At 43.8% G+C, this 27,639-nt stretch overlaps 1 protein-coding gene across 1 annotated transcript in view; it reads right to left on the bottom strand.

The window, feature by feature from the left end:
* ARHGAP20 (Rho GTPase activating protein 20) overlaps nt 1–27,639 on the bottom strand; it is a 160,052-nt gene that overhangs the window by 80,625 nt on the left and 51,788 nt on the right. The window contains exon 3 of the mRNA XM_077298330.1: nt 7,466–7,636. Within this exon, the coding sequence (XP_077154445.1) occupies nt 7,466–7,636 (171 nt within the window). The remainder of the gene's footprint in view (nt 1–7,465; nt 7,637–27,639) is intronic.

The raw sequence follows: 27,639 nt of genomic DNA, 5'->3' as shown, positions 1-27,639 counted from the left end.
CCAAGACCCGGCCGTCCCTCTAGACTTTCATCTCAAACAAGGAGAAGACTGATCAGAGATGCAGCCAAGAGGCCCATGATCACTCTGGATGAACTACAGAGATCTACAGCTGAGGTGGGACAGTCTGTCCATAGGACAACAATCAGTCATACACTGCACAAATCTGGCCATTATAGAAGAGTGGCAAGAAGAAAGCCATTTCTCAAAGACATCCATAAAAAGTGTGGTTTAAAGTTTGCAACAAGCCACCTGGGAGACACACCAAACATGTGGAAGAAGGTGCTCTAGTCAGATGAAACCAAAATTGAACTTTTTGGCAACAATGCCAAACGATATGTATGGCGTAAAGGCAACACAGCTCATAACCCCGAACACACCATCCCCACTGTCAAACATGGTGGTAGCAGCATCATGGTTTGGGCCTGCTTTTCTTCAGCAGAGACAGGGAAGATGGTTAAAATTGATGGGAAGATGGATGGAGCCAAATACAGGACCATTCTTGAAGAAAACCAGTTGGAGTCTGCAAAAGACCTGAGACTGGGATGGAGATTTGTCTTCCAACAAGACAATGATCCCAAACATAAAGCAGAATCTACAATGGAATGGTTCACAAATAAACGTATCCAGGTGTTAGAATGGCCAAGTCAAAGTCCAGACCTCAATCCAATCGAGAATCTGTGGAAAGAGCTGAAAACTGCTGTTCACAAACGATCTCCATCAAACCTCACTGAGCTTGAGCTGTTTGCCAAGGAAGATGGTGCACCACCACATTATGGGTGTCAGGTCCGAGCACTTTGAACACTTTTTATAAGTGGTTGTAAACTTGTAAATAACTCATGGAAGAATAAAGTTACGTTAAAACCAAGCACACCATTGATTTTCTTGTGAAATTCCCAATAAGTTTGATGTGCCACATGACCCTCTTCCCATTGAAAAAATAAAGTTGGATCCAAAATGGCCAACTTCAAAATGGCCGCCATGGTCACCACTCATCACCGATCTTGAAAAGTTTTCAACCTCCCATATACTAATGTGCCACAAACAGGAAGTTGATATCACCAACCATTCACATTTTATTTAGATGTATCCATATAAATGGCCCACCCTGTATATTACCAGCACTAATTGTTGGACCTTAAAATGACATTTCCATGTTTATAAATTATCCTCTACTTTTATTGTATGCAATGGACTTAGTAATATGTCAGCTAGAAAAATGTCAAAATAAAATCTTCCAATACAAAATAACAATAAATGTTCATGGTTCCTACCTACTGATAATAATTTGCAAATATAATGACTTTTGTTCTATCAAGGTAAGAAAATAGAATATTTCTGTATCATTTTGGTTTGCAACAAAATGGTCCAACAAGAGAACAGCGGGTGCTGATGTTTCGCCATTGCATTAGCGAAACCTAACAAAACATGTTGGGAAATCACATGCAGAAATGGTTAGAATTGAGATATTCAGCCCAATTCTTAGTACAGACTTTCCTCTGCTGGGGAAGGGAGTATCTTGTTAATGGCAAGAACAGCCTGTTACTTCCTTCACCCACCAAGGTCATGTTTATTATATCAGGTTTATAAATAGTGGCCGAGTCAAACAGGAACAGCACATCCTTTACCCACAAACATTCTTCAAGAATAACCATCAGGACGATAATCACATCGGAGTAACATGTCCCAAGTCGTCACATATTGATCCCATCTCACTGTTTATGTAACAGTCATTATATAAGTGAGTAAGAATGGAAAGATTTTATTGTTCATTTTCCTAATGATTCCTATTAGAAAAAATAAAAAAACATAGAGAAACAACATATCGACTTCCTGGAAAACAAATTCTTCTGCCATGGTTTACTCAAAGAAAAATAATGGAAAGTCAAGCTGGCAGCGATGGAGGATGCCCTCCCCCTACGTAATCTTGTTGATGACCATCCGGGGACAACAATGGATTTTCATGGTCAGATTTTATTATACAACTGCAGTCAAGATGAGGCTTTCCCTTTCAATTTGCAAAGTACAATATTTTCAATTTTGGGGTATTATTCATGCATTTAGGGGGAGCAGAATATTTCGGTATGGTGGTTGCCTGTACTCTCTTCCAGGACACAAATGGGAAAAAAACACTAATTTTTTTATTAACATGTATATTATTAATAATGATAAAAAAATAATCAGAAACTAATCATTTAAAGGTGCTGTCTTATATACAGCTCTGGCAAAAATTAAGAGACCACCACATCAAGACCCTGTCATGGGCAGCCCAATCTCCAGACCTGAACCCCATAGAAAACCTCTGGAATGTAAACAACAGGATGATGGATAGTCACAAGCCATCAAACAAAGAAGAACTGATTACATTTTTGCGCCAGAAGCAGTGTGAAATACTGGTGGAAAGCATGCCAAGACGCATGAAAGCTGTGATTAAAAATCATGGTTATTCCACAAAACATTGATTTCTGAACTCTTCCTGAGTTAAAACATTAGTATTGTTGTTTCTGAATGATTATGAACTTGTTTTCTTTGCATTATTTGAGGTCTGAAAGCACTGTTTGACCATTTTTCTTTGTCAGAAAAAAAATACAAAATTTATTGCGTGGAGCTTCGGAGACATGTTGTCAGAAGCTTATAGAATAAAAGAACAATTTACATTTTACTCAAAAATATACTTAGAAAGCGAAAAATCAGACAAACTGAACATTTTGCAGTGGTCTCTTAATTTTTGCCAGAGCTGTAGGTAACCCCTGCACGTACATCCCATTAGAATATGTGGAGACGTGTCCTAATAAAGCAGGTTGTTTGCCCCATTTTTCAATCTTCAACCACGATTCTGGAGGAGCGTGGCATGGCGAGTGGAGAGTTACGGAGGACTCCACTCTCTTGCCTCAGCCGGCAGCCAAACAGCCATCAGACTGAGAGAGAAACGGACAACTGAGTCACGATAAGTGAAACTGATAGACTGTTAATCTGAATTACTTTTACCCTGGTTTACCCTGGCCCTTTAACTGTATTTCCCCCTTTTTCTCCTTGCAAGGAGGTTTTTGCTATGTTGATAAGTGAATGATTGTTTAACCCTTGCTCTGCGCCTCTGTATCACTGCATCCGATTACCTGCATTACATAAATTTGATTAATATTGGCAGAACCAGGGACGGATATATCATTGCTGCAACCTGTGCAGCCGAACCCACCAATTTCTGTGGGATTGTCCTAACACCGAATTTCAATTGAGGCCTCTTGACACGATAAATATTAGAAGAAATAGCGATCAGTCAGCTGGATTTCACATGCCTGATCCTTTTGTTCTCAAGGAAGATGAACCGCGACCAGAGTTATCTGGCAGCAGCTTACTCCCCTTTCTCCATTCAGAGCACATGCATGCTCAGCCCAGCCGATTGGGCAGATGGGGTCACCCAAATGGGAGCTACCTGAAGTGTAATTCCAGTTTTAGATATCAAATAAATCCTCCTGTTGAGATTCGCTTCTTAGTTGATTTTAAGGAGAATGTCATCAGAAAATGATCTACTGTTTAAATCAAGTTTTTAGGCTAAATGTATTTTAAAAACATTTTTGGAAAGGTTTTTTTTTAACATATCCCCATCTGTGTTAAAAAAAAATTAGAAATCTTGCAATTTTCACACTGGCCACTGGGGCTATCATGGACTTGTACTTCCTGCTTTTTCAGGAAATCCACGTACACATTGGTTGCAATAGGCTGACTTCAACCCGATCTTATGTATTGAAGCATCTAATTAAAGGGAATCTGTTACTTCCACGGGACGTATATGACCTATTAATATGGGCATACAGGTGATAGAATTGTTACACTCATATTAATGGTCTTGTTGCTGAGAAATTTTACATGCTATCATTATGTTAATGATTTCTTCTAGGCTCCGGGGTGTGCGGTGCCTGGAAGAAATCTCTGCCTCCTGTCTTCATTGTAATACTACCCTCCTCCAATCAGCATCAGTTACGGCCTTAGAATCCTGCGCCTGTGCCCTGCACTCCCCCAGAAATACATACCCCATCCTCCCTTCTGTGGACACTGCACTCAGGGATCTTCTGCGCAGACGCTCATGACTTCTACTCCAGTGACCTCCGGTGTTTGCGACGATAAGGTGCTCTCCCCACTTCCACCCTGCTTAGTCATTACATTCTAGTGATGACTGTGCAGGGAGGAAGTGGAGAGAGCATCTTAACGGTGCGCACCCCTGAGGTCACAGTGACTAGCCGGCGCCTGCGCAGAAGATCTCTGAGTACAGCGCCCACAGAAGAGAGAATAAGGTACGTATTTGTGAGGGAGTGCAGGGTGCAGGTGCGGGATTCTGGGGCCATAACTGATGCCGATGGGAGGAGGTAAGTATTACGATGAAGACAGGAGGCAGGGATTTCTTCCAGACACCGCACGTCCCGGAGCCTGGAAGAAATGAATGAAGTGACTAAACAGAGTCAGCATGGGTTTGTAACTAATAAGTCATGTCAGACTAACTTAATTTCCTTCTATGACAGAATCACTGACTGGATGGATCAGGGAAATGCTGTAGATATAGTATATCTTGGCTTCAGCAAAGCATTTGACAAAGTATCTCACACCATCCTTATTGAAAAAATGACTAAGTATGGAATGGACAAGGCAACTGTTAGGTGGAATCATAACTGGCTTAGTGATTGGACCCAAAGAGTGGTCGTAAATGGCTGCACATCCAGTTGGAAGAATGTCTCAAGTGGGGTACCACAGGGTTCTGTCCTGGGCCCTGTATTGTTCAACATCTTTATCAATGATTTAGATGAAGGAATTGAGGGTAAACTGATTAAATGTGCTGATGACACAAAGCTAGGAGGGATAGCTAATACTAGAGAAGAGAGAGAGAGATAATTCAAAAAGATATAAATAACCTGGAGCAGTGGGCAGCAACTAACAGAATGGTTTTTAACAGGGAAAATGCAAAGTACTGCATATGGGCAATATAAATGAAAAAAAGCATATACAGAATGGGAGGCATAGGGCTAAGCAACAGCACATGTGAAAAAGACTTGGGTATACAAATAGATCATAAACTGAACATGAGTCAACAGTGTGATGCAGCAGCAAAAAAGGCAAATGCAATTCTGGCATGTATTAACAGAAGCATACAGTCTAGAACTCGTGAAGTCATTATTGCCCTCTACTCCTCTTTGGTCAGACCTCACCTGGAATACTGTGTCCAGTTTTGGGCACCACATTTTAAAAAAGATCAACAAACTGGAGCAAGTTCAGAGAAGAGCGACCAGAATGGTGACCAGTCTGCAAACCATGTCCTATGAGGAACGATTACAGGATTTGAGAATGTTTAGCTTACAAAAAAGAAAACTGAGAGGAGACTTAATAGCTGTCTACAAATATCTCAAGGGCTGTCACATTGTAGAAGGATCATCTTTATTCTCATTTGCACAAGGAAAGACTAGAAGCAATGGGATGAAACTGAACGGGAGGAGACACAGATCTGCTCCCGCCATCTACTAACCTCCCTAAATCTGACATTTCCCTCTCCATGGGTGGCACCATAATAACACCCCGGCAGCAGGCGCGCTGTTTGGGTGTTATGTTTGACTCCGATCTCTCCTTCACATCCCATATACAATCTCTTGCCCGCTCTTGCAGCTTACACCTAAAGAACATCTCTAGAATCCGCCCTTTTCTCACCATGGAAACAACAACTAACAATTAACTGGCCTCCCCCTTACTCGACTTTCCCTTCTCCAGTCTATCCTTAATGCAGAAGCCAGGGTTGTCCATCTACAGTAGCTAATCGGTATTCAGACGCGTCCGATCTTCGCCAGTCGTTACACTGGCTGCCTATTCATTACAGGATACAATTCCAAGTACTTGTTCTCACCCACAAAGCTCTTCACAGTGCGGCACCCCGTTACATCTCCTCCCTCATTTCTGTCTATCGGCCTAACCGACCTCTGAGCTCTGCAAATGACTTTCGACTAACCTCTGCACTAATCCGTACATCCCACTCCCGACTCCAAGACTTCTCCCGTGCTGCGCCAATCTTCTGGAATGCTCTACCCCAAGACCATCCACAATTTGCAGAGTTTTAGGCGCTCCCTCAAAACACATTTGTTCAGAGCGGCCTATCACGTTCACTAATCAAAGTAATTTTATGTTTGTGTGTGTGTGTAGCCGATTCACTATCTCCATCTATCCCCCACCCCCTGAAGATGGCTGGACCATCATTGTAAATACATCATTGTAAATACACACCTGTACTTTGTATCTCCCCCACCTCATTGTAGATTGTAAGCTCTCACGAGCAGGGTCGTCTTGTTGTACTTTAGTTATTGTATTAATAACGCTGTTACTTATGACTGTTGTGTTTGAAACTGTTAAACTGTAAAGCACTGCAGAATATGTTGGCGCTATATAAATATAGATTATTAATATTATTAGATATTAGAAAATACTTTTTGACAGTTAGGGTGATCAATGAGTGAAACAGGCTGCCACGAGAGGTGGTGAGTTCTTCTTCCATGGAAGTCCTCAAACAGAGGCTGGACAGACATCTGTCTGGGATGATTTAGTGAATCCTGCTTTGAGCACGGGGTTGGACAAGATGACCCAGGAGGTCCCTTCCAACTCTAACATTCTATGATTTTATGATTCTAAATCATTAACATAAAGAAAGAATATAACATTTCTCAGCATCAAGACCATTAATATGAGGCATACAGGTAGGGCTAGTGTAACATTTCTACTACCTGTATGCCCATATTAATAAGTCATATACATCCCTGGGGTGACAGATGTCCTTTAAATTAGATCAGTGAGAAGGAAGGGAAGGAGAGGAGGTAAGTTGCGATTAATATTGTTCTGTGTTATCAGATATATCTATAGAAATGGCCTGTCATTGTAACATTGTAATCCTACCTCTGATGATAATGACACTTCTGAAAAATCTTCTTTAAAGATCAGAAAGTATGAGTCTAAAATACTGGCCAGTGTGAAATTTACAAGGCTGACAAAACATTTTCGAAAAACAGATTTAATAAAAAGACGACGTGAAACGGTTGTCCACTACTAGGAGAACCCCTTCTGAAACTAAATATTCGTTCCCGAATAAATAATAAAGCCTATACCCACCTCCCATGCCCGCTCCGTTCCAGCGATGTTGGCACTCACCTACCCAAGGAGATTGTCTCTTGTGAATCTCCCAGGATTTTCCATATCCCCCATATAGTCAGTATCACAAATTAGTCACTGACCTCCACAAGGACTTGTATGCCACTGCACAGACATAATAAATATGTGACTTAGACTTACAATTTAATAGGCAATATGAATTCCAATACCACCATAACCACAATGCCAGCATAGCCTTCGTCCTCTTTGATACGGAGTGTCTTCAGCCTGTAGACATACTTGACTTGCCTTTGAGCGAACAATTAAATGAAGACCATGACTGGGTTGTACTTACTTGGACTTAGCAATGATGAGGATGTCGGAGAAGAGGAAGAGATGGCGCTCCTGGGTCTGCAGACCGGTCTTCAGCTGAACATGACTATGCATTATAAATGATCGGCTGGGGCAGACGAAGGCTTGAACAAGAGGACACGATTCAGGACTTACAGGTGAGAAACAACTATCCCTGCAAGAACAAAGGAAAACAGAATTTAAAGACATGGTCCCTGGACTTTCAGACAACTTGATCTCACTTGATAGTTAACCGAAAAAATAGACATTCTTCTATTTAAAGAAAATCTGTCAGCAGGTTTTTCTATTTATTCTAAGAGTACCTTAATATAGGGCAAGAGAGCCTGATTACAGGGATGTGTCACTTATTAGGCTGTGAGTTGTTATTTCACTACAATCAGCATTTTATCAGCAGGAGATTATCACTGCAGGACTACATCTCATGTGCAGTGCAGTCAAGCTAATCTGTGGAATCCCGCCCCTCACCACTGATTGGCAGCTTGATAACAATTCCCAGTGTACACAGGAAGCTGCCAATTAGTGGTGTGGGCGGGGTTATGCACAGATCAGAAGTCTTAGGTCGTCTGCATCTACAGCAGACAAACAAGGATTATATCAAAATTACACCAAGCAGCTCAATAAGTGACACATATCTGGAATCAGGCTTTCTTGCCCTATAATATGATGCTGTCAGATTATATAGCAAAAACCTTTTGACAGACTCCCTTTAAATAGTTGGGCAGTGATTAATAGGGCAGCTACCTTTAGGAGGCACTAGAATGACAGTTCTCATTTTGCTGGAGAAGTGCTATTTTTCACACTACTTTCCCATGGAGAATTGCCGTCATGAATCCTTACAAACTGGATCTCCACAAGGAGAATGGTCACCTTCTGAATTCTCAGCTACCAGACAGAGAACCTGAGTATGTTGAACAGTTTCTAGAAAAGAATCAGACTTTTCCTTCTAAGATCAGACACCCACTTTAAGGCTTTAGTCATATTCCACTCATATGGGCGCCAGTAGTATCTTTTGGCATGTAAAACAGAAAACAGCTACAGACTCATGCTGTGGAGGGATGATCTTGAACCAACAGCAGATGGTCCTGTGTTAAATGTTAAAGTTTGTTGAAATCTTTAGTAGATCCTTTCTACACTGTAGAGTGTGACCTTTCCTTGTGTCAGCTCTTCTTGTGATCCTTCATGTTGTGATGATGAAGATAATGATTGCTCTATGTTCCAATAAGCCAGTTTGTTCTCCAACAACATCAGAGTGTGGACGATTCTGCTGAAAGCTGAAATCTACAACACTATCCATCATGGAATTTATTCATCATCGCATTAGAATACATCAACAGGATGAAGCGTTCATTTTACCGGTTGTTCAGTAAAAATACAGAAAGATTTAATAAAGATTAAAAATATTTTAGCTTTTAACTTGTACCTTTCCTTTATAAACAGGTGCCATATCGAGGACTGTCTAAATATTTCCAAGAAATCTGCTTCAAGTTGTGATGTATGACTGCATGAATCACTGAGGCCCATCTCCAGAAAAAAACTTTTATTTAAATCTTTGGCCTAAAAATGATTTTTAAAATCATGCAGGGACCAGAGCCAATTTGAGAGCAGTTCTTTGCTTTGTAATCTGAGAGCAGCTTGATGTAGAGGCAGAAACCCTGATTCCAGTGATGTATCACTTACAGAAGCATTTAGAAGGCAGGGAGAGGGAGGCGGCTCCAACTCCCCTCCGATCTGCACCCCTGCAACGTCATTGCGAGGGGCCGATCGCTGCCATGGTGTCTTGATGTCGTCATGAAGTCATCCGGGTCACCAGGGCTAGCAAGCTTGGTTAGATCATGCACCACTGCAGCATTGGCAGTTTATAAAGCACAGCAATGCTCATGCCTAGCAATGCTTTATCAGACTGCAAAAAGTGAAAGTTCCAAAAGACTAAGTAAAAAAGTACAAAAAATATAAAAAAAATATTTTAAAAAAATCACAAAATAATAAAAAACATAAATAAAAATATACTGTATTCTTAAAAAAAAATTTATGTCAGAAAAAAAAGAAGTACACATATTTGGTATCGCCGCCATGTCTAGAACAACCTGACTTATAAAACTGTCCCACTAGATAACCCCTTCAGTGAACACCATAAAAAGTAAGTAAAAAAAGAGGCCAAAAACAATGCTTTTTCATCATACCGCTGAACAAAAAGTGATCAAAAAGACGAATGCAAGTAAAAATGGTATTGCTAAAAATGTGATCTTGTCCCAAAAAAACCAAGCTGCCACAAAGCTCCATCAGTGGAAAAATAAAAAAAATATGACTCTCAAAATAGAACGATAAAAAAAAACAATTTTTTTCTCTAAAATATTTTTTGTGTAAAAGTGCAAAAACATAAAACAATTATATAAATATGCTATTACTGTAATTGTACTGACTCAAAGAATAAATCTGCCTTAGTAAATTTTAGCACATGTGGAACGGCACAAAAAAAATCCCACAAATTCCTGAATTGCTGGTTTTTGTTCATTGTGCCTCCCAAAAATTGGAATAGAAAGCAATCAAAAAGTGTCATGTGCCCGAAAATAGTACCAATAAAGGCATCAACTCATCAAAATCCTTACATGACTCTTTAGGTCGAAATATGGAAAAATTATTGTTCTCCAAAAAACGTGTCTTCTAGTGCATGACAGCGGTCAAGCATACAAAAACTATATAAATCTGGTATCGCTGTAATCACACCGACCCAAAGAATAAAGTCATCTAATCATTAACACTGCACTAGGAACAGCATAAAAAATAAATAAAACCAATTCTTGACCTGCTGTTGATTTGTTCATTCTGCCTCTCGAACATTGCAGGATGGCTGGCTCACACTTATCCTGCACTCCACGCTGAGCGCTTGCACCGTGTAAATCTCTGAAATACGTGATTCAGACGGAACCACCAGCAGAAGATTCCCTATAATGAGGCAGATGGAGGCACTGTGGATGCCGTATGGCCTATGATCTGACGGTGTCCTATTTAGGCATGCATAAAAGTGCCATTGGACACAGTTTTGTGTACGTCTGAAAAGAAGGACACCCCTAAAAAAAAGGCCAGACAGAATCCAGAGTAACTCTGCTGCCTCATTATAGTCAATGATCCCTTGGTGGTATCATCTGAATCATGTAATGCAAGTCATATAAAATAAATTTTATTTTAAGTATTATATGTCACGAAAAAACAGTCTCAGAATCAGTGGGATCCGCTGAAGCGTTTCATACTTATTACCGCATAAAGTAACGCTGGTCAGAATTGTAAAATTTGGCCTGGTCAGAAATGTGAAAACAGACATTTTCGAGACACAACACCAGTCATGTTTAGGTTGTGTCTGATATTGTGACTCAGTCCCATGCACCTCCATAGGGCTGAGCTGATACAGATACAGTCTGTGGACAAATGTTGCGCTGTTTCTCAATTTATACAGCTGATATAACGACAGATGGCATCTGCATCCAGTCGTGGCTTCCTATACATGTAGGGGCTGCACAACTTAAGACTTGGAAGGGGATTGATAACATCTTATATATAGTCACAGGAGGAATAACAGAGGAAAAAAGGCTCCAGTATTGTTATTTCATGGTGGATCCAAATATTGACTAAAATAAGTCATTTTAGTTAAAAACTTAAGGACAATGAAATCTGTAGTCATAAAATGGCTTTGGATGACGTACGATAAATGATGTGGAGACTAAGTTTGGCAAATTAATTCTGATTCCTTTTGACAAGACTGCACTTCATCTAGGACTGTGCTATTAGGTCGTATTCCTCATGAAGGAGGATGCCTCAGACCAGAGCACAAAAGAAAAGGCTAAAGATACACATAGTATTAAATGTAGGTATTATGGCACAAGATTAAATACACAACTCTGTATATTCAATTACCATATATTCAATACAAGAGAGGGTTTTTTTCAGAAACAGTGCCGGACATGTCTTCAGGATATGTCTGGTATTGCAGCTTGACTTCATTCATGTAAATGGGGCTGAATTGCATTGCATTACTTGTCTTCTGATCCTGCATTTGATGACCGTACATACCTTATGGTCAACTGCCCAAAAAAAGAATTACTAGAGAAATCTCTGGGTAGACAATGAACTGGCAGATAACGTGAATACAGCTCTGAAGTATGATGCAGGCTGTAGCTGTAACTCAGGATCAGGTGAAGATAAGTAACCTATGTACAAAGCTTTTTTTTAACACTTTTATATAATATAAAATAGTTTTACAGATTGTTATTCAGGCACTTTTCATGGCAGCCCGACAGTTGTTAGTATGGCTTCTATGGAGAGGCTTCGCATAAGACACTTCATCTACCAGATCCCAAGGGTTGACCTGGCCTTTATCTTTACAGGGATCTAGACTTGTGCAGGGGACCCTGGGTTGGAGCCACAGAGTCAGCTGCTGGCTGGTGGAGCAAGTTGGTGGCAAGAAGGGTTAACATCACGAAGGAGGTCAAAGTCTGAGGCAGAATCTTTAGGCAAGAGACTAATTAGAAAACAAGATAAGGTCAGTACAAGAAAAACACGTGCAAACAAGAAGCAAAAGAGAACAGAACCAGAATAGTATTCTCTATAACTGGCAATGGAAACTGACACGGAGTTGATATAGAGAGCTGTCCTTCCCAGGGCTGCCAGCAGGGAAAAACACTAAAAAGCTAGGAATTGTGTGCTATATTACGGAGGACGCCATTGTCACACTTTGCCTGTTACCATTATATAGCGCATCACACGTACATTTGGAATATTGGCGCTCGCTACTTCTGTGTGTAACTTGCAAAATGTATACAAAAGTGGACACAAAAGTCTAGAAGCCCCACTGCAATGACTTTCTACACATACACTCACTGGCCACTTTATTAGGTACACCTGTCCAACTTCTTGTTAACACTTAATTTCTAATCAGCCAATCACATGGCGGCAACTCAGTGCATTTAGGCATGTAGACATGGTCAAGACAATCTCCTGCAGTTCAAACCGAGCATCAGTATGGGGAAGAAAGGTGATTTGAGTGCCTTTGAACGTGGCATGGTTGTTGGTGCCAGAAGGGCTGGTCTGAGTATTTCAGAAACTGCTGATCTACTGGGATTTTCACGCACAACCATCTCTAGGGTTTACAGAGAATGGTCCGAAAAAGAAAAAAAATCCAGTGAGCGGCAGTTCTGTGGGCGGAAATGCCTTGTTGATGCCAGAGGTCAGAGGAGAATGGGCAGACTGGTTCGAGCTGATAGAAAGGCAACAGTGACTCAAATCGCCACCCGTTACAACCAAGGTAGGCCTAAGAGCATCTCTGAATGCACAGTGCGTCGAACTTTGAGGCAGATGGGCTACAGCAGCAGAAGACCACACCGGGTACCACTCCTTTCAGCTAAGAACAGGAAACTGAGGCTACAATTTGTACAAGCTCATCGAAATTGGACAGTAGAAGATTGGAAAAACGTTGCTTGGTCTGATGAGTCTCAATTTCTGCTGCGACATTCGGATGGTAGGGTCAGAATTTGGCGTAAACAACATGAAAGCATGGATCCATCCTGCCTTGTATGGAGCATCTTTGGGATGTGCAGCCGACAAATCTGCGGCAACTGTGTGATGCCATCATGTCAATATGGACCAAAATCTCTGAGGAATGCTTCCAGCACCTTGTTGAATCTATGCCACGAAGAATTGAGGCAGTTCTGAAGGCAAAAGGGGGTCCAACCCGTTACTAGCATGGTGTACCTAATAAAGTGGCCGGTGAGTGTATAATCACTATTGTTACATGCCTATTGTGACAGGATCTGTGCTTTTTTACACACTTAGTTCTATTAGTGTACAGTGCAGAATGTAATGAACCTGATTGTCTTCATGACTTATCATTATCATACTTTATTGCAAGCACTTGAGATCTATCTGCTATGCAGAAGTTTGTCTCTGTCTCCACATTATTCAGACTGCTCGTAAAACGGGAAACCTGCCTAAGAAATCCTAAAAAAAATTCTATTAAATATTGCCTGATAGTGTGATTGACCTCACTTAAACGCCCCAAAGAGCAACCTGAGAGTGGAGTGAAAAGTCATTGTGGGCCACTCAGTTCCCCAAATCTCTGCCCACCATCAGAGTGGCATATGAGAGAAGTATTTCAATTCAGCCTAATAAATAGAGGCATCATATACAGGTATATATATGACAGAATACATTATTATCATATTCCGTAGCACTTTACAGATATTATCATCTCTGTCCCCATTGGGGCTCACAGTCTACATTCCCAATTACTATGTCTTTGGAGTATGGAAGGAAATCGGAGAACCTGAAGGAAACCTACGCAAACATGGCTGGCACTAAATGGCAGCATTATTTTGTGGTCACTGTATGGGAGTATTTTTTATCACTTGCTTGCTGCTCTGAGCTCCATTTTCTATAAATCCAGCCCTAGTTATACACATATCATATATCTCTAGAATATTATGCAATCTCTACACATGTCATGGTTATAAACAGCTCCGACTCATGTCTGTGATGGTAACAGCTCGTCTATCAGTGTATGCCAGTGAGAATATGTCTGGCACAGGAGGCGCCCATCACCCAGGGCTCATTACGTTACTGTGCAGAGACAGATGGCATGTGAGAATCATTAGACCCACGTCTCTGGATCAGAACATGTTCACAGACTGCAAGTTTGTGACTCATTTTGTATTGGTAGGCGCTTACTCTCTGATTTTTATATTTTAACCTTTCTTAACCTCGTCACAAATCACTCTCTTCAGTTTAAAGGGATTGTGTCATCAGAAATTACCTAGATATTTTTTTTCTCTATTTTAGGGTATGTTCACAACAGGCATTTCTCCAGTGTTTTTTTTTTCTGCAACAAAGCCTGCTCTCTTGGCAGGAAAGAAGCTGCAGAAAAAACAGGTTTTGCTTGTTTTTTCTTGCATTTTTTGCTGCATATTTTGTGCGGTTTTTGCTGTGTATTTGTCATGCTACATTTGACACTTGTGTATGCTGATAAAGTTTAGTGCAAAAAAAAAAATCTAAATCTACTTAATCAGGATTTGGCACAAAAATAAGCTGCAAAACCCGATACCTGCATTTTTTTCTGTGTTTTTTTCACCATGCATTGCTTTCAAAGGGTGAAAAATGCTGAATGCCTCTATGTTCACGTCAACTGGGAGCTAACACCTCATCATCATCATCCTCTCTGTTATCACATTCCTCACCCTTGGAGTCACCCTCCTCCTCTTCCTGCCCTGACAGCACAGTACAGTCCGCAAGAGCCTCAGATATCTGAGTCTCATCAGGATCACCTACTTCCCAGGGGTTAACGTCTAATGAGGAGGGTCAGGATGCTGTTCGGACCCTACTTCGTCCTGCCCCAGATCCAAGCTAAAAATATTTTGGGCATCGGTGCAGATTTCCTCTTCTTGACTCTGAGAAGCTTTTGAGTACACTTCTGATGATGATGGCATAGAATGTGTGAACAGCTCTTCAGACTCACTCATCTGTGGTTCCGTAGTCAGTTGTATGGTTGGAGAGTTGGGATGAGAAGGAAAGCAAGGGGAATTTGGGTGCCACCTCTGTGGACTGTACTGGGTGTGATGTTGAGGTGGAGGAAGAGGAGGAAAGGCCACTTGAAGCTGCACTTGCTACCCACTCGAGCACAAGCTCTATCTGGGCCTCATCAACAAGGCATATCGCTGTGCATCTGCCGAAGAAAGGTGGTGAAGTAGCCCTTCCAGTAACAGAAGTTGTCAATTGTCTTTGCATAGGACGTGACGTTGGTTCACTAGTGCTTTCACAAACCTTACCACCTACCCACGTACACCTTGAACACCAAGCCTAATTCCCCTTCCATCACAGCCTCGCTTTTTCCCAGTCATGTTGCTCAGATAGTGTGGTAGGAGCACAGTATTAGCAACAAAAATTAGATTTTAAATGCTGCACCACATCTGCAAACAGCTGAATTTCAGCGACAGTAAATTCCAAGGTGATATATGGTGTGCTTTATCGTGTTAGTCACAGAAGAAATAATTGTTTGAGTGTGAATGAAGTCTGTATGACAAAGAAGTTATGCTACAAACAATTTGAAAGTCAGGTCCCCTACTGTATGACACTAGGAACAGAAGAATTTTTTGTGGCCTCTGAATCAGGCCTCTATAACACACTGGATGCTACAAACTATTTTAAAGTCAGGTCCCCTGCTGTATGACACTAGGAACAGAAGAATTTTATGTGACCTCTGGATTAGGCCTCTATAATACACTAGATGCTACAAACTATTTCAAAGTCAGGTCTCCTACTCTATGGCACTAGGAACAAAACAATTTTTGTGGCCTCTTGATCAGGCCTCTACAGCTTAATTTCCACCCAACAAAATGAAAAAGTGCTATGTGGTGGGCTGTCTTACTCTTTGTAACTGAAAAATTATATATTTTATAATGTGCCTTAGGTCTGCAGACAGTTTCATATCACCACAGCACCAAATGACAATATGGAATACAGCAGGCTGTTTCACATTTAGCTAGTGAAAAAATATTATTTAGAATGCTATACTTGTGCATGGAGCACAATATAAGCAGCGCACAACACACTTGTAGGACATGTGCCCTGCTGGCTTTGTCTGTGGACCTAAAAAAAAAGTGTTGGAAGATAAATTTAACAGCCACACTGGACACTATCTACCTACACTATATGACTGATATACAACCGCCTAACTAACTAGCTAAAATCGTGCTGCTAACGGTGCCAGCGTCAGGAGTCAAAACAAGATGTCTGCTATTTATATGGAGAGGGACATGTGATTTCAGCAGCCAATGACACAAGCCATTGTGGGAGTTTCCTGCACCCTGATTGGCTAGCCGCAATGTGCGCACATAAAGATAGGGAAAAAATGACTGTTTACAAGAACGCCGCACCTCTGAGCTCCGCATATCCCCTCATCAATCACGTTTCAAACGCTCATGATACACCACCATTATCATTGCTAAAGTGCTGAAAATACTTTTGTGGCAACGCAAATATTTTCCCGCACTTTTTACTGAATGTTACCGATTTTTTCCGATTTTAAAGCATTTTGCTCATGTTTCCGATCACGAATCCGAATGTGCCATATTCATGCCGAATTTATGTTTGGCGATCGTTTTCAGAACAAATTCGCTCATCACTAATTATGACAATGTCTTTTAGGAAATTAGTTTAGTGCGGTTTTGTACAAATTCGGTCATCGAACAACTACTTACTTTTCATTAAATCTGAATTTAAAAAATATTGGTCTTTCAGACCAGAATGAAGTTCATTAAATTGAATACTGTATTAAATACCAAAGATGAAAATATAGTTTTTGAGGAGTCTTGAGCGGAAACTGAGTAGAAACTCCTCCAAATCTCAAAATTCCTTCAAAATGTGGAGTTTCTGCTACAAAAACTCAGCAAAAAGACTCCATGTGCACATTGTCAAAATGTACATGCACTCACTTTTTTCAGGACTATTTTGGAATAGGTCCACTCTAAAAAGTGCCTGAAAAAGTTAAAAGTTAACAAGAACTTTAGTAAACAGCAATAACATGTTAACAAAACCACGGGTGTGCTTTGAAGCTCATTTCTATAAGAAATCCACTTTGCTGTACATATGAGGAGTTTTTTTGAGTGTTTTTTTTCCCTGGGCCCCCTCCTGCATGTTAGTTAGATATATGGGCAATTGTGGCGTTCTAAATCCTATGAAGACATAAGTGTTGCCCCTAATGTAATAATGTCACCCATCATAGGTCCCTTCACTGTATAATATTCTCTAACCAGGAATCCTTCTGGTAATAATGCTCCCCTTCCAGTAATAATGTCCCCCATTCTGGCCCCCTTGCAGTAATAATGTTCAACATCTTGGCCCCTTCCTGTAATAAAGACCCCATCCTGGCCCCTTTCTGCTATAATGTCCCCCATCCTGAGCCCCTTTCTGTAATAATGTCCCCAACTTGAGCCCCTTCCTGTAATAATGTCACTATCCTAAACCACTTTGAGTAATAATATCCCCTATCTTGGGCCTCTTCCTTGTATAATGTCCCCGTCCTGGGCCCCTTCCTATGATAATGTCCCCCATCCTGGTGTAATGTTCCCATCCTGTATCCTTCCAGTATCATACTGCATGTCCCCAATCCTGGGCCACTTCCTGGTATACTGTCCCCGATCTTGGGCCCCTTCCTGGTATAATGTACCCAACCTGAGGCCCTTCCTAAATTCGACGCATGAATGAAGTCACTGCTATGTGCCATCCGTGACTGGTATATCGACGTTAGCTGCTGGCCTCTGATTGTCTGGCGGCGTATATGGCTGTGCAGGGACCCAATGAGTCTCTGTGCCGCAATACATTTCAGCTGCATCCGAGAATGCACATCCTGCTGAAATAGTCACTGACTTCGACGGGAGCCTCTCGTACATGGGCCCAGTCACCACTGCATGTGGGAAGCAAGGACTTGGCACTCTCAGGAATCTATGGAGGAGCAGGACAGATGAAGTTAAGCCTAGCAGGGATGGAAGCTAGTAAAGCACAGTAAGAACATCAAACAGAAGTCTAGAGTATCAATCTGAAGACACAGTTGTGTGTCTTAATTTGCCTTAAATAAGTCTAGGGAGATGATGTTATTGATCCACGCCAGACAACTTGCAAAACCCAACGTGGAGCACAACAGAGGGCATCGGACCCAAGGGAAGACAGCAGAGACCGGAATACCCGAGACAGGTGAGTAACAGAAACTAAGCACTGTGAAATCAAAAAGCTTCGAAAAGTTGTCAACTCAAAAAGTTGCTTCAGGAAAAAAAATAACTCAGGAAAAGAAAATTTCTTACCAATACTCCACCCGATAAAAGATCGTATCCTGAAGTGGTTTTCCACTTAAAAAACTTGTCTTTTTAGACACCTGAAAAAACACTGTGTGAATACAACCTAATCTACAGTGAAAATTGAGTCAGATAACACCTTTATTCTCGGCTCCGAGGAGTTACTTTAATTTTACTTAAATGGAAGATGTCTTAGGTCACGGGTGTGTGATATTCAGCAACGAGCCGGGCCATCTGCCCAGAAAACACTTCAACTCTCATGAGCAGGTGTAAAAGTCTATTCCACAGAAACATCATTTAATTTGTAAAGCGCTGCGGAATATGTTGGCGCTATATAAATACAATTATTATTTATTATTATTAGCTGGAGAAATGAGATTTTACATATTGTGCCCAATTGGTAAATGCACTTGAAACAACCAGGAGAACTGTCCAAACAATTGGCAAAAATCATATCCACAACTTGTAACTGAACGTGACGTGGACTGAACGTGAACAGTGGTACGAAATTGACTTTTGGATAATATCTGTGTATATTTCTCCTGCAGATGATGGTAACTTACACTGTTTGGCTTGGAATGAGGCCAGGACTTAATTCCTCCTTAAATGAGTCACAAATGTTACACATGTATTCTCATTGTAGGAGTCTGCCGGCAAGATGTTGACCTTTCATCAACAAGAATAGATCTATTCAATATGTTAGCGCGAACAGGATGACAGAGCGATACATTTTCTCAATGTTCTTGTCCTTGATTTAAGCTAATACAGCGGCTACATTGAGAAGATTCAGCAAAAATGTGGAAGAGAAGAACTGACCCGCTTGTACAGTGAGTTCTTGTAACACCAACATTACTGGTTCTGGGCTTATCTTGGCTACTATTACCCTGAACCAAGGCAGGAGACGTACTAATACAGTAATACTTTGACTTATGAGTTTAATTCATTCTGTGACCGAGCTCTTAACTCAGTTAGCTCATATATCAAATTAAATGTCTCCATTAAAATAAATTTAAATGCTATTAATCCGCTCCAGCCCCACCAAAAACCACACCAATTTTTTTGCTAGGTGTTTTTAAATAAGAAAAATTAACTTTATTAATAACAAATAATGCATAGTATGAAAAACTATTAAACTAATAAACTATTGCTAGTGTACTTTTTTTTCACTTCATCTTCTTCCTCATTGACTTTTGCCTTTTTTGCCACACTTTCCTCATTTTCATTTGCAGGGAGTTTCATTAAAAACCTGTCCAAGGAGGTTTGTTTCTTCCTCCCTTTCAAACTGTTTTTTGAAGATGATTGAGGCAAATGTCATTACACAGTGTCAATGGACAACTTGTTGCAACCTTTTCAATGTTTTTCTTTTCAATAAACTCTGAAATTTTCTCCCACATTCCCAACATTTCCTTAATCTCACTTGTACGGATTACCTCCTTCACCTCTGGCTAGACATGTTAATTTCATGCAAAACCTCTGTACGCTACTGCTGTTGTAGCTCCTTTAATTCCTCCGTAGTGAGTTCCTCTTTGTGCTTCTTGACGAGACTGTTAACGTCTTCTTCATCCACTTCCATGCCCATGGACTTTCTGAGGGACACAATCTCCTCCACCTTTAACACCTATGGTTCCAATCCTTCAATGTCCCTTTTGGACACAACCTCAGTCCACAACTTCTTCCATGCAGAGTTTAAGGTTCTTGTTGCAATACCCTGCCAGGCCATGTTGATAACTCTGAGGCAGGAGACAATATTGCAGTGATCCTTCCAGAACTCTCGAAGGGTGAGGTTAATGTTCTCCATAACCTCAAAGCAGCACCTTAACATAGGGTTGGGTGTAGGGCTTTTTGAAATGTGAAAGTGCAGCGCCCCAGAGTCCTGGTCGTTGCAGTACTGTGGCTCCGCCACTATGGGGAGCTATGGTGCGTCCGATGGCACTGAAGGAGTTCATCTGATCAGGTATCACAGACACCAATACATTTCACAGCCGGGCCTCCGGGGGGAGCTAAGGGTGCTATTCATTAGGCCACTCCCCACCATAGTGGGTAAACTGGGGGTCAGGCAGGAAGTTAGATCAGAAAGCTGGCTGGGTTGGAACCAGGCAACACCTTGTGGCAGAGGGTGTTGTAGGGGAAGATACAGTAGGGTCTCTGTCAGGGGTGGGATCCTGACAGAGGCTTGGCAACGAGAACGAACGTAACGGGACCGTGCCTGCTCCGGGTAGCGGCGGTGCCCAAGAAAGGATTAGAAGAGAGATAGATTGTGCTGAGTGAGAAACGGGATCACGCAAAGGAGAAATACCAGTAGGAGTCGTGCTGTAAGACCGAAGCAACATCCTACTGAGGCGCAATACCGGTGGCCGGAACGCCGAGGGAGTAGAACATCATTCAGCTTCAAGCAATACTCCAAACAGCGGCAGGACAGTCAGTCTCAGGCGGGCTGTCTAACTCAAATCACCTATGAAGTCTTGGGAGGCAATTGTGGGAGAGGGGCGTCTCTAGGGTCCCGGAAGAACTCCAGGCCTACCCATCAAACGGGTGCCGTTCCTACCCGAACCTCAGGGAGGGACGGAGGATTAGCAGAACATCATCTAGTCGAGTTGTGAGGGAACATCAGAAACAGACACAACAGTTGTGGGGTACTTTCCGTAAGCACAGCAGGGAAGGACTACAACACATAGCGCTAGGGGGAAGGCACAGATTTCCTCCTGTGAAGAGAACTCTGGAAGTGTCATTGGACCGGCCGGACTTGCGCAGCCTGGTGAACCGTATTCTGGATTGAGGACTCAGAGATCTTCAGTAAAGAGGTAAAGAGACTGCAACCTGGTGTCCTCATTATTTATCACGACCTGCACCCCACAACTGCACAGTTACAACACCACTTATTGCACCGGACGTCCCCCACTGACAGACAGGGCCACGGACCGGGTCTAGCCACCGTGACAACCCCAGAGCGGAGACTCAGAGGCCCGGTACCGGGTACCCCTCGGCCCTGCGGCAGTGGGGGCGCTACAACTTGGCGTCACGAACAGGATCTACTTAAGCCTGAAGAATCAGGTCATGTGTGCCTTGGAACTGTGATTTACTGTGCTTGGACTGTACTTTATTGCAAGGACTGTGCTGCGCCACTTGCCGCCAAAATCCACCGCCATTACAGCGCTGAGGAGAGCGCCGGAGAAGAAGAGGGGCGTGGAGTGGGCGTAGACAAGCTCAAGAGCGCGAAGGGTAATGGCCGCCCAGTCTAAATATTGCTGCATCCTAAGGGTGGGCCCGTCGACAGGAGAGATCCGCCTCTTAATCTTCTATGGCGGGCGAAGATCGAAGAAACGAAACTATGACTCAGATGAGGTGGAACTGGAGACCAGGACAGGCCTACAGAAAAGGATGGCTCCGCATCGACCCCCGTCACCAGCGGATTATTCTGACATGCCTCCGCTGGAGGATTTGGATCCTTGGGAGCTGCCGCTGGAGCATCCCGGGCCTGGACGGTCCCCGACTCATACGCCTTCCCCAGGAGGGGCTACCGCAAGTGGAGGTACCCAGTGCCGCGATCCCCTGGATGGCCACCTCACTTCTGCACACGACCCGGTCACTGCTGCGACCGGTGGCGCCCCGATGTCCCCGCCGTCTAGCACCAATGCACCGGGGGGGCATGACCTCGGGCCCTTCCCCTGGGGGGAATATCGGAACCATCTAATCGCAGAGTTCCAGCGTGAAGTGGAGCGGGAGGCGCGAGGTGAGCTGCTGGAGGGCTCCTTGCCGAAGTGGGGCGTGGTGGTTGTATACCTGCCCCAGACGGGAAAGGGCTTCGTGCAGGAGATCGGGACCGCCCTAAGAGTCCGCATCACCCGGGAGGAAGTGGAGCCCTGCCTGAGTGGAGACGGCGCCAAGTCCTTCCTGAAGCCGGGGGATGTAGTCACCTACCGTCGGCACCTAAAGGGGAGCGGATGGTGGGCTCGGGACATGCAGCGCTGCACCACCGTTCTGGCGGTATCCCGCACCGAGGGGGAGGAGCTTGCCGCTTAAGCCGCCGCTGCCGCTGCTGCTGCTGCCAGCATTATTCATCGGCCCACACAGACCCTCATTGCAGCGCACGACCTGGTCGTGCAGGAGACCCGAACCCACGGGGTGCACCTGGCCGCGGGAGTGAACTTGGAGACCGACCTGCCTGGGCCGCAGAGGGCCACCTGCCAGGTAAAGCCTCGGTGGGGGCTATCGAAGAACGAGTAAGCATGAATGCTCTAAGAAAGTGTAAATAGTTCTTCTTTTAACTGTTTGTTTACTGTTGCTGCTAAACCCGTCCAGGGTTAATTCCTTATGGATCCCTTTGTTGACCCGGGATCCTTGTTGTTTTTTGTTTATTCTTTCTAAAGTTTTTGCACAAGTCTTGAGAACTGCAGTAATCATGGACCGTGCGTGATACAAACTTCTTCTTGTACATAGTTTGCACCTTATTAAAGGCGCTCCCTACTGGTTTTACTTAAAGAAGGACTCTTTGCGAAGATACCGCACTGGAACCTTTGCTGAGTATGGACTGGTAGCTTGAGAAAATATGCTACCTCACAGAGACTTGGTCCTCTCTTAAAGGGGATGTTCATTTGCCGCATTTTGATAGAAATATTGCTTAAGACAAGTAGCAATAATGTTGATGAGAGAAAAGTGATGATAATGTTGTACGAGAAAGTTATATGTGTTTAATTAGTTAAATGTGAAGAAATACTGATGATGTGCTCTGAGAAGTAAAAAGGTGAAAGGTAGAAGAAGGATGCAGTGGACCCGTAGGGATAGACATGGAGTCCAGCATGCATGCTAGAAAGAAAGATAATGAGAAGGCTTAATGTTCAGAAGAAAATGCTTGATAATGTTGATAGATAGTTAGGATAGAAGGTAAACCCTGAGTCCTCATAGGAGTCATGTAGAGATGGCTCAGTGCTCTTAAACTGAAAGTAATGTTATGTTCTATACTGTGTATAGTAGTTGAAAAGGCAGTAGGCCCTGGCTGAACGGGGCGGTCCTGTAACAGAAAGGAGAGGCAGAAGGTCTGGTGCCGATAGGACAGGCGGTCCTGCAGATTTAAAGAAGGAGAATGAGAAAGTTAAATCACCTTATAATGTGATTATAGGAAGGTCTTTAGTGGATTTAGAGTGTATGTCCTTAAAGGCAATGTTAAATTATTGTTCAACAATTTTTGCACTTAGTAGAATACCCGGTTGGGTAAGGAAAGTTAATTATAGCATGTTGCTATGATATTTAACCATGTTTTGTAACGTTCAAGTGTCCTCACCTCCCATAAAGGGAAGCTTGTTCAAGTATACTTATTGTTATTGCACTCAACCAAACTGTATGTCTTTTTGCTAAACTTGTATTGTTGTTTTCTTCCCAGTCCCGGAGTACTGTGTTTAACCAGGGGGGAGTGCAGCGCCCCAGAGTCCTGGTCGTTGCAGTACTGTGGCTCCGCCACTATGGGGAGCTATGGTGCGTCCGATGGCACTGAAGGAGTTCATCTGATCAGGTATCACAGACACCAATACATTTCACAGCCGGGCCTCCGGGGGGAGCTAAGGGTGCTATTCATTAGGCCACTCCCCACCATAGTGGGTAAACTGGGGGTCAGGCAGGAAGTTAGATCAGAAAGCTGGCTGGGTTGGAACCAGGCAACACCTTGTGGCAGAGGGTGTTGTAGGGGAAGATACAGTAGGGTCTCTGTCAGGGGTGGGATCCTGACAGAGGCTTGGCAACGAGAACGAACGTAACGGGACCGTGCCTGCTCCGGGTAGCGGCGGTGCCCAAGAAAGGATTAGAAGAGAGATAGATTGTGCTGAGTGAGAAATGGGATCACGCAAAGGAGAAATACCAGTAGGAGTCGTGCTGTAAGACCGAAGCAACATCCTACTGAGGCGCAATACCGGTGGCCGGAACGCCGAGGGAGTAGAACAACATTCAGCTTCAAGCAATACTCCAAACAGCGGCAGGACAGTCAGTCTCAGGCGGGCTGTCTAACTCAAATCACCTATGAAGTCTTGGGAGGCAATTGTGGGAGAGGGGCGTCTCTAGGGTCCCGGAAGAACTCCAGGCCTACCCGTCAAACGGGTGCCGTTCCTACCCGAACCTCAGGGAGGGACGGAGGATTAGCAGAACATCATCTAGTCGAGTTGTGAGGGAACATCAGAAACAGACACAACAGTTGTGGGGTACTTTCCGTAAGCACAGCAGGGAAGGACTACAACACATAGCGCTAGGGGGAAGGCACAGATTTCCTCCTGTGAAGAGAACTCTGGAAGTGTCATTGGACCGGCCGGACTTGCGCAGCCTGGTGAACCGTATTCTGGATTGAGGACTCAGAGATCTTCAGTAAAGAGGTAAAGAGACTGCAACCTGGTGTCCTCATTATTTATCGCGACCTGCACCCCACAACTGCACCGTTACAACACCACTTATTGCACCGGACGTCCCCCACTGACAGACAGGGCCACGGACCGGGTCTAGCCACTGTGACAACCCCAGAGCGGAGAATCAGAGGCCCGGTACCGGGTACCCCTCGGCCCTGCGGCAGTGGGGGCACTACAACATCATCTGTTGGTCCATGGGCTGCAGGATAGGGGTGATGTTGGCTCTAAGAGAGAGGACCTTAATAAACTTACAGTAAATTCTTCAAGGATGTCGTCTGTGAAGTTTGGTAGGTGCACACGAGCAGGGGTAGGTCATTTTCCAAAAGGTACTTCTTGGCTGAAGGACCAAAGACCTGGCTTACCCACCGCAGAAAGAACTCCATAGTGACCCATGCCTTTGGGTTTGCCCTCCACATAACCTGCAGTTTTCTTCAAGCACTTTATGACACTTAAAGGCTCTGGAATTTTCAGAGTCATATATGATTACTGGCTTAATCTTGTAGTCACCGCTCGCATTTGGGCACAGTGCAAGGGTTAACCTACTCTTCATAGGTTTGTGGCCTGGCATGCTCTTCTCCTCATTGGCATATTTTCCAGAAGAGCCCTGTCTTGTCACAGTTGAGGACTTGCTGGGGGGGATGCACCCTTCAGTTATAAGTTATAATAAAATTGTCTGCCTTCACATCCGAACTTGCTGCCTCTCCATGCCTGACAATGGACTGGATGTCAGTCCTCTTTTTAAAATGATCAAACCATCCCTGACTGGCTTTGAATGACTGTTCTGATGCCTTGTCTGTATCTCCTGCGAGCTGCATCTCTGTCAACCACACCAACAACAAATTCTAGATCTCTTCATGGACAGAGGTCCAGAGCTTTGAAATAATCTTAACTCCCTTGGCTGGCAGTATAGCCTTTATCGGCTTCTTCTGCTTTAAAATCATACATATTGTATAAGAATCAATATAAAAAGTTCACAAAACACATAATCAATATAGGGCGAGCACCAATAATATACACTGCTCAAAAAAATAAAGGGAACACTTAAACAACAGAATATAACTCCAAGTAAATCAAACTTCTGTGAAATCAAACTGTTCACTTAGGAAGCAACACTGTTTGACAATCAATTTCACATGCTGTTGTTCAAATAGAATAGACAACAGATGGAAATTATTGGCAATTATCAAGACACACTCAATAAAGAAGTGGTTCTGCAGATGGGGACCACAGACCACATCTCAGTACCAATGCTTTCTGGCTGATGTTTTGGTCACTTTTGAATGTTGGTTGTGCTTTCACACTCGTGGTAGCCTGAGACGGACTCTACAACCTTCACAAGTGGCTCAGGTAGTGCAGCTCATCCAGGACGGCACATCAATGCGAGCTGTGGCAAGAAGGTTTGCTGTGTCTGTCAGTGTAGTGTCCAAAGGCTGGAAGCGCTACCAGCAGACAGGCCAGTACACCAGGAGACGTGGAGGGGGCCGTAGGAGGGCAACAACCCAGCAGCAGGACCGCTACCTCAGCCTTTGTGCAAGGAGGAACAGGAGGAGCACTGCCAGAGCCCTGCAAAATGACTTCCAGCAGGCCACAAATGTGTATGTGTCTGCACAAATGATTAGAAACTGACTCCATGAGGATGGCCTGAGTGCCCGACGTCCACAGATGGGGGATGTGCTCACAGCCTAACACCATGCAGGATGAGTGGAATTTGCCACAGAACACCAGGATTGGCAAATTCGCCACTGGCGCCCTGTGCTCTTCACAGATGAAAGCAGGTTCACACTGAGCACATATGACAGACGTGACAGAGTCTGGAGCGCCGTGGAGAGCGATCTGCTGCCTGCAACATCCTTCAGCATGACCAGTTTGGCAGTGGGTCAGTAATGGTGTGGGGTGGCATTTCTTTGGAGGGCAGCACAGCCCTCCATGTGCTCACCAGAGGTAGCCTGACTGCCATTAAGGTACCGTCACATTTAGCGACGCTGCAGCGATCTAGACAATGATCCCGATCGCTGCAGCGTCGCTGTGTGGTCGCTGGAGAGCTGTCACACAGACAGCTCTCCAGCGACCAACTATGCGAAGTCCCCTGGTAACCAGGGTAAACATCGGGTTACTAAGCGCAGGGCCGCGCTTAGTAACCCGATGTTTACCCTGGTTACCAGCGTAAACGTAAAAAAAAACAAACACTACATACTTACATTCCAGTGTCTGTCCCCCGGCGCTGTGCTTCTCTGCACTGTGTAAGCACCAGCCGGAAAGCACAGCGGTGACATCACCGCTGTGCTCTGCTTTCCGGCCGGCCGGCGCTTACACAGTGCAGGGAAGCGGATGCCGGGGGACAGACACCGGAATGTAAGTATGTAGTGTTTGTTTTTTTTTACGTTTACACTGGTAACCAGGGTAAACATCGGGTTACTAAGCGCGGCCCTGCGCTTAGTAACACGATGTTTACCCTGGTTACCAGTGAAGACATCGCTGAATCGGCGTCACACACGAAATAAAGTTCTGGCCTTTCTGCTCCGATCGATGATGGCACAGCAGGATCCTGATTGCTGCTGCCTGGCAAACTCAACGATATCGATAGCCAGGACGCTGCAACGTCACGGATCGCTAGCGATATCGTTCAGTGTGAAGGTACCTTTAGGTACCGAGATGAGATCCTCAGACCCCTTGTGAGACCCTATGCTGGTGCGGTTGGCCCTGGGTTCCTCCTAATGCAGGACAATGCGAGACCTCCTGTGGCTGGAGTGTGTCAACAGTTCTTGCAAGATGAAGGCATTGAAGCTCTGGACTGGCCCGCCCGTTCCTCCGACCTGAATCCGATTGAACACATCTAGGACATCATGTCTCACACCATCTACCAACGTCATGTTACACCACAGACTGTCCAGGAGTTGGCGGATGCTTTAGTCCAGGTCTGGGAGGAGATCCCACAGGAGACCATC

The sequence above is a fragment of the Ranitomeya variabilis genome, chromosome 3, assembly GCF_051348905.1.
Source record: "Ranitomeya variabilis isolate aRanVar5 chromosome 3, aRanVar5.hap1, whole genome shotgun sequence".
Lineage (NCBI taxonomy): Eukaryota > Metazoa > Chordata > Amphibia > Anura > Dendrobatidae > Ranitomeya > Ranitomeya variabilis.
Note: the sequence above shows the minus strand (reverse complement) of the source record. Positions and strands in the feature narration are given on the sequence as shown.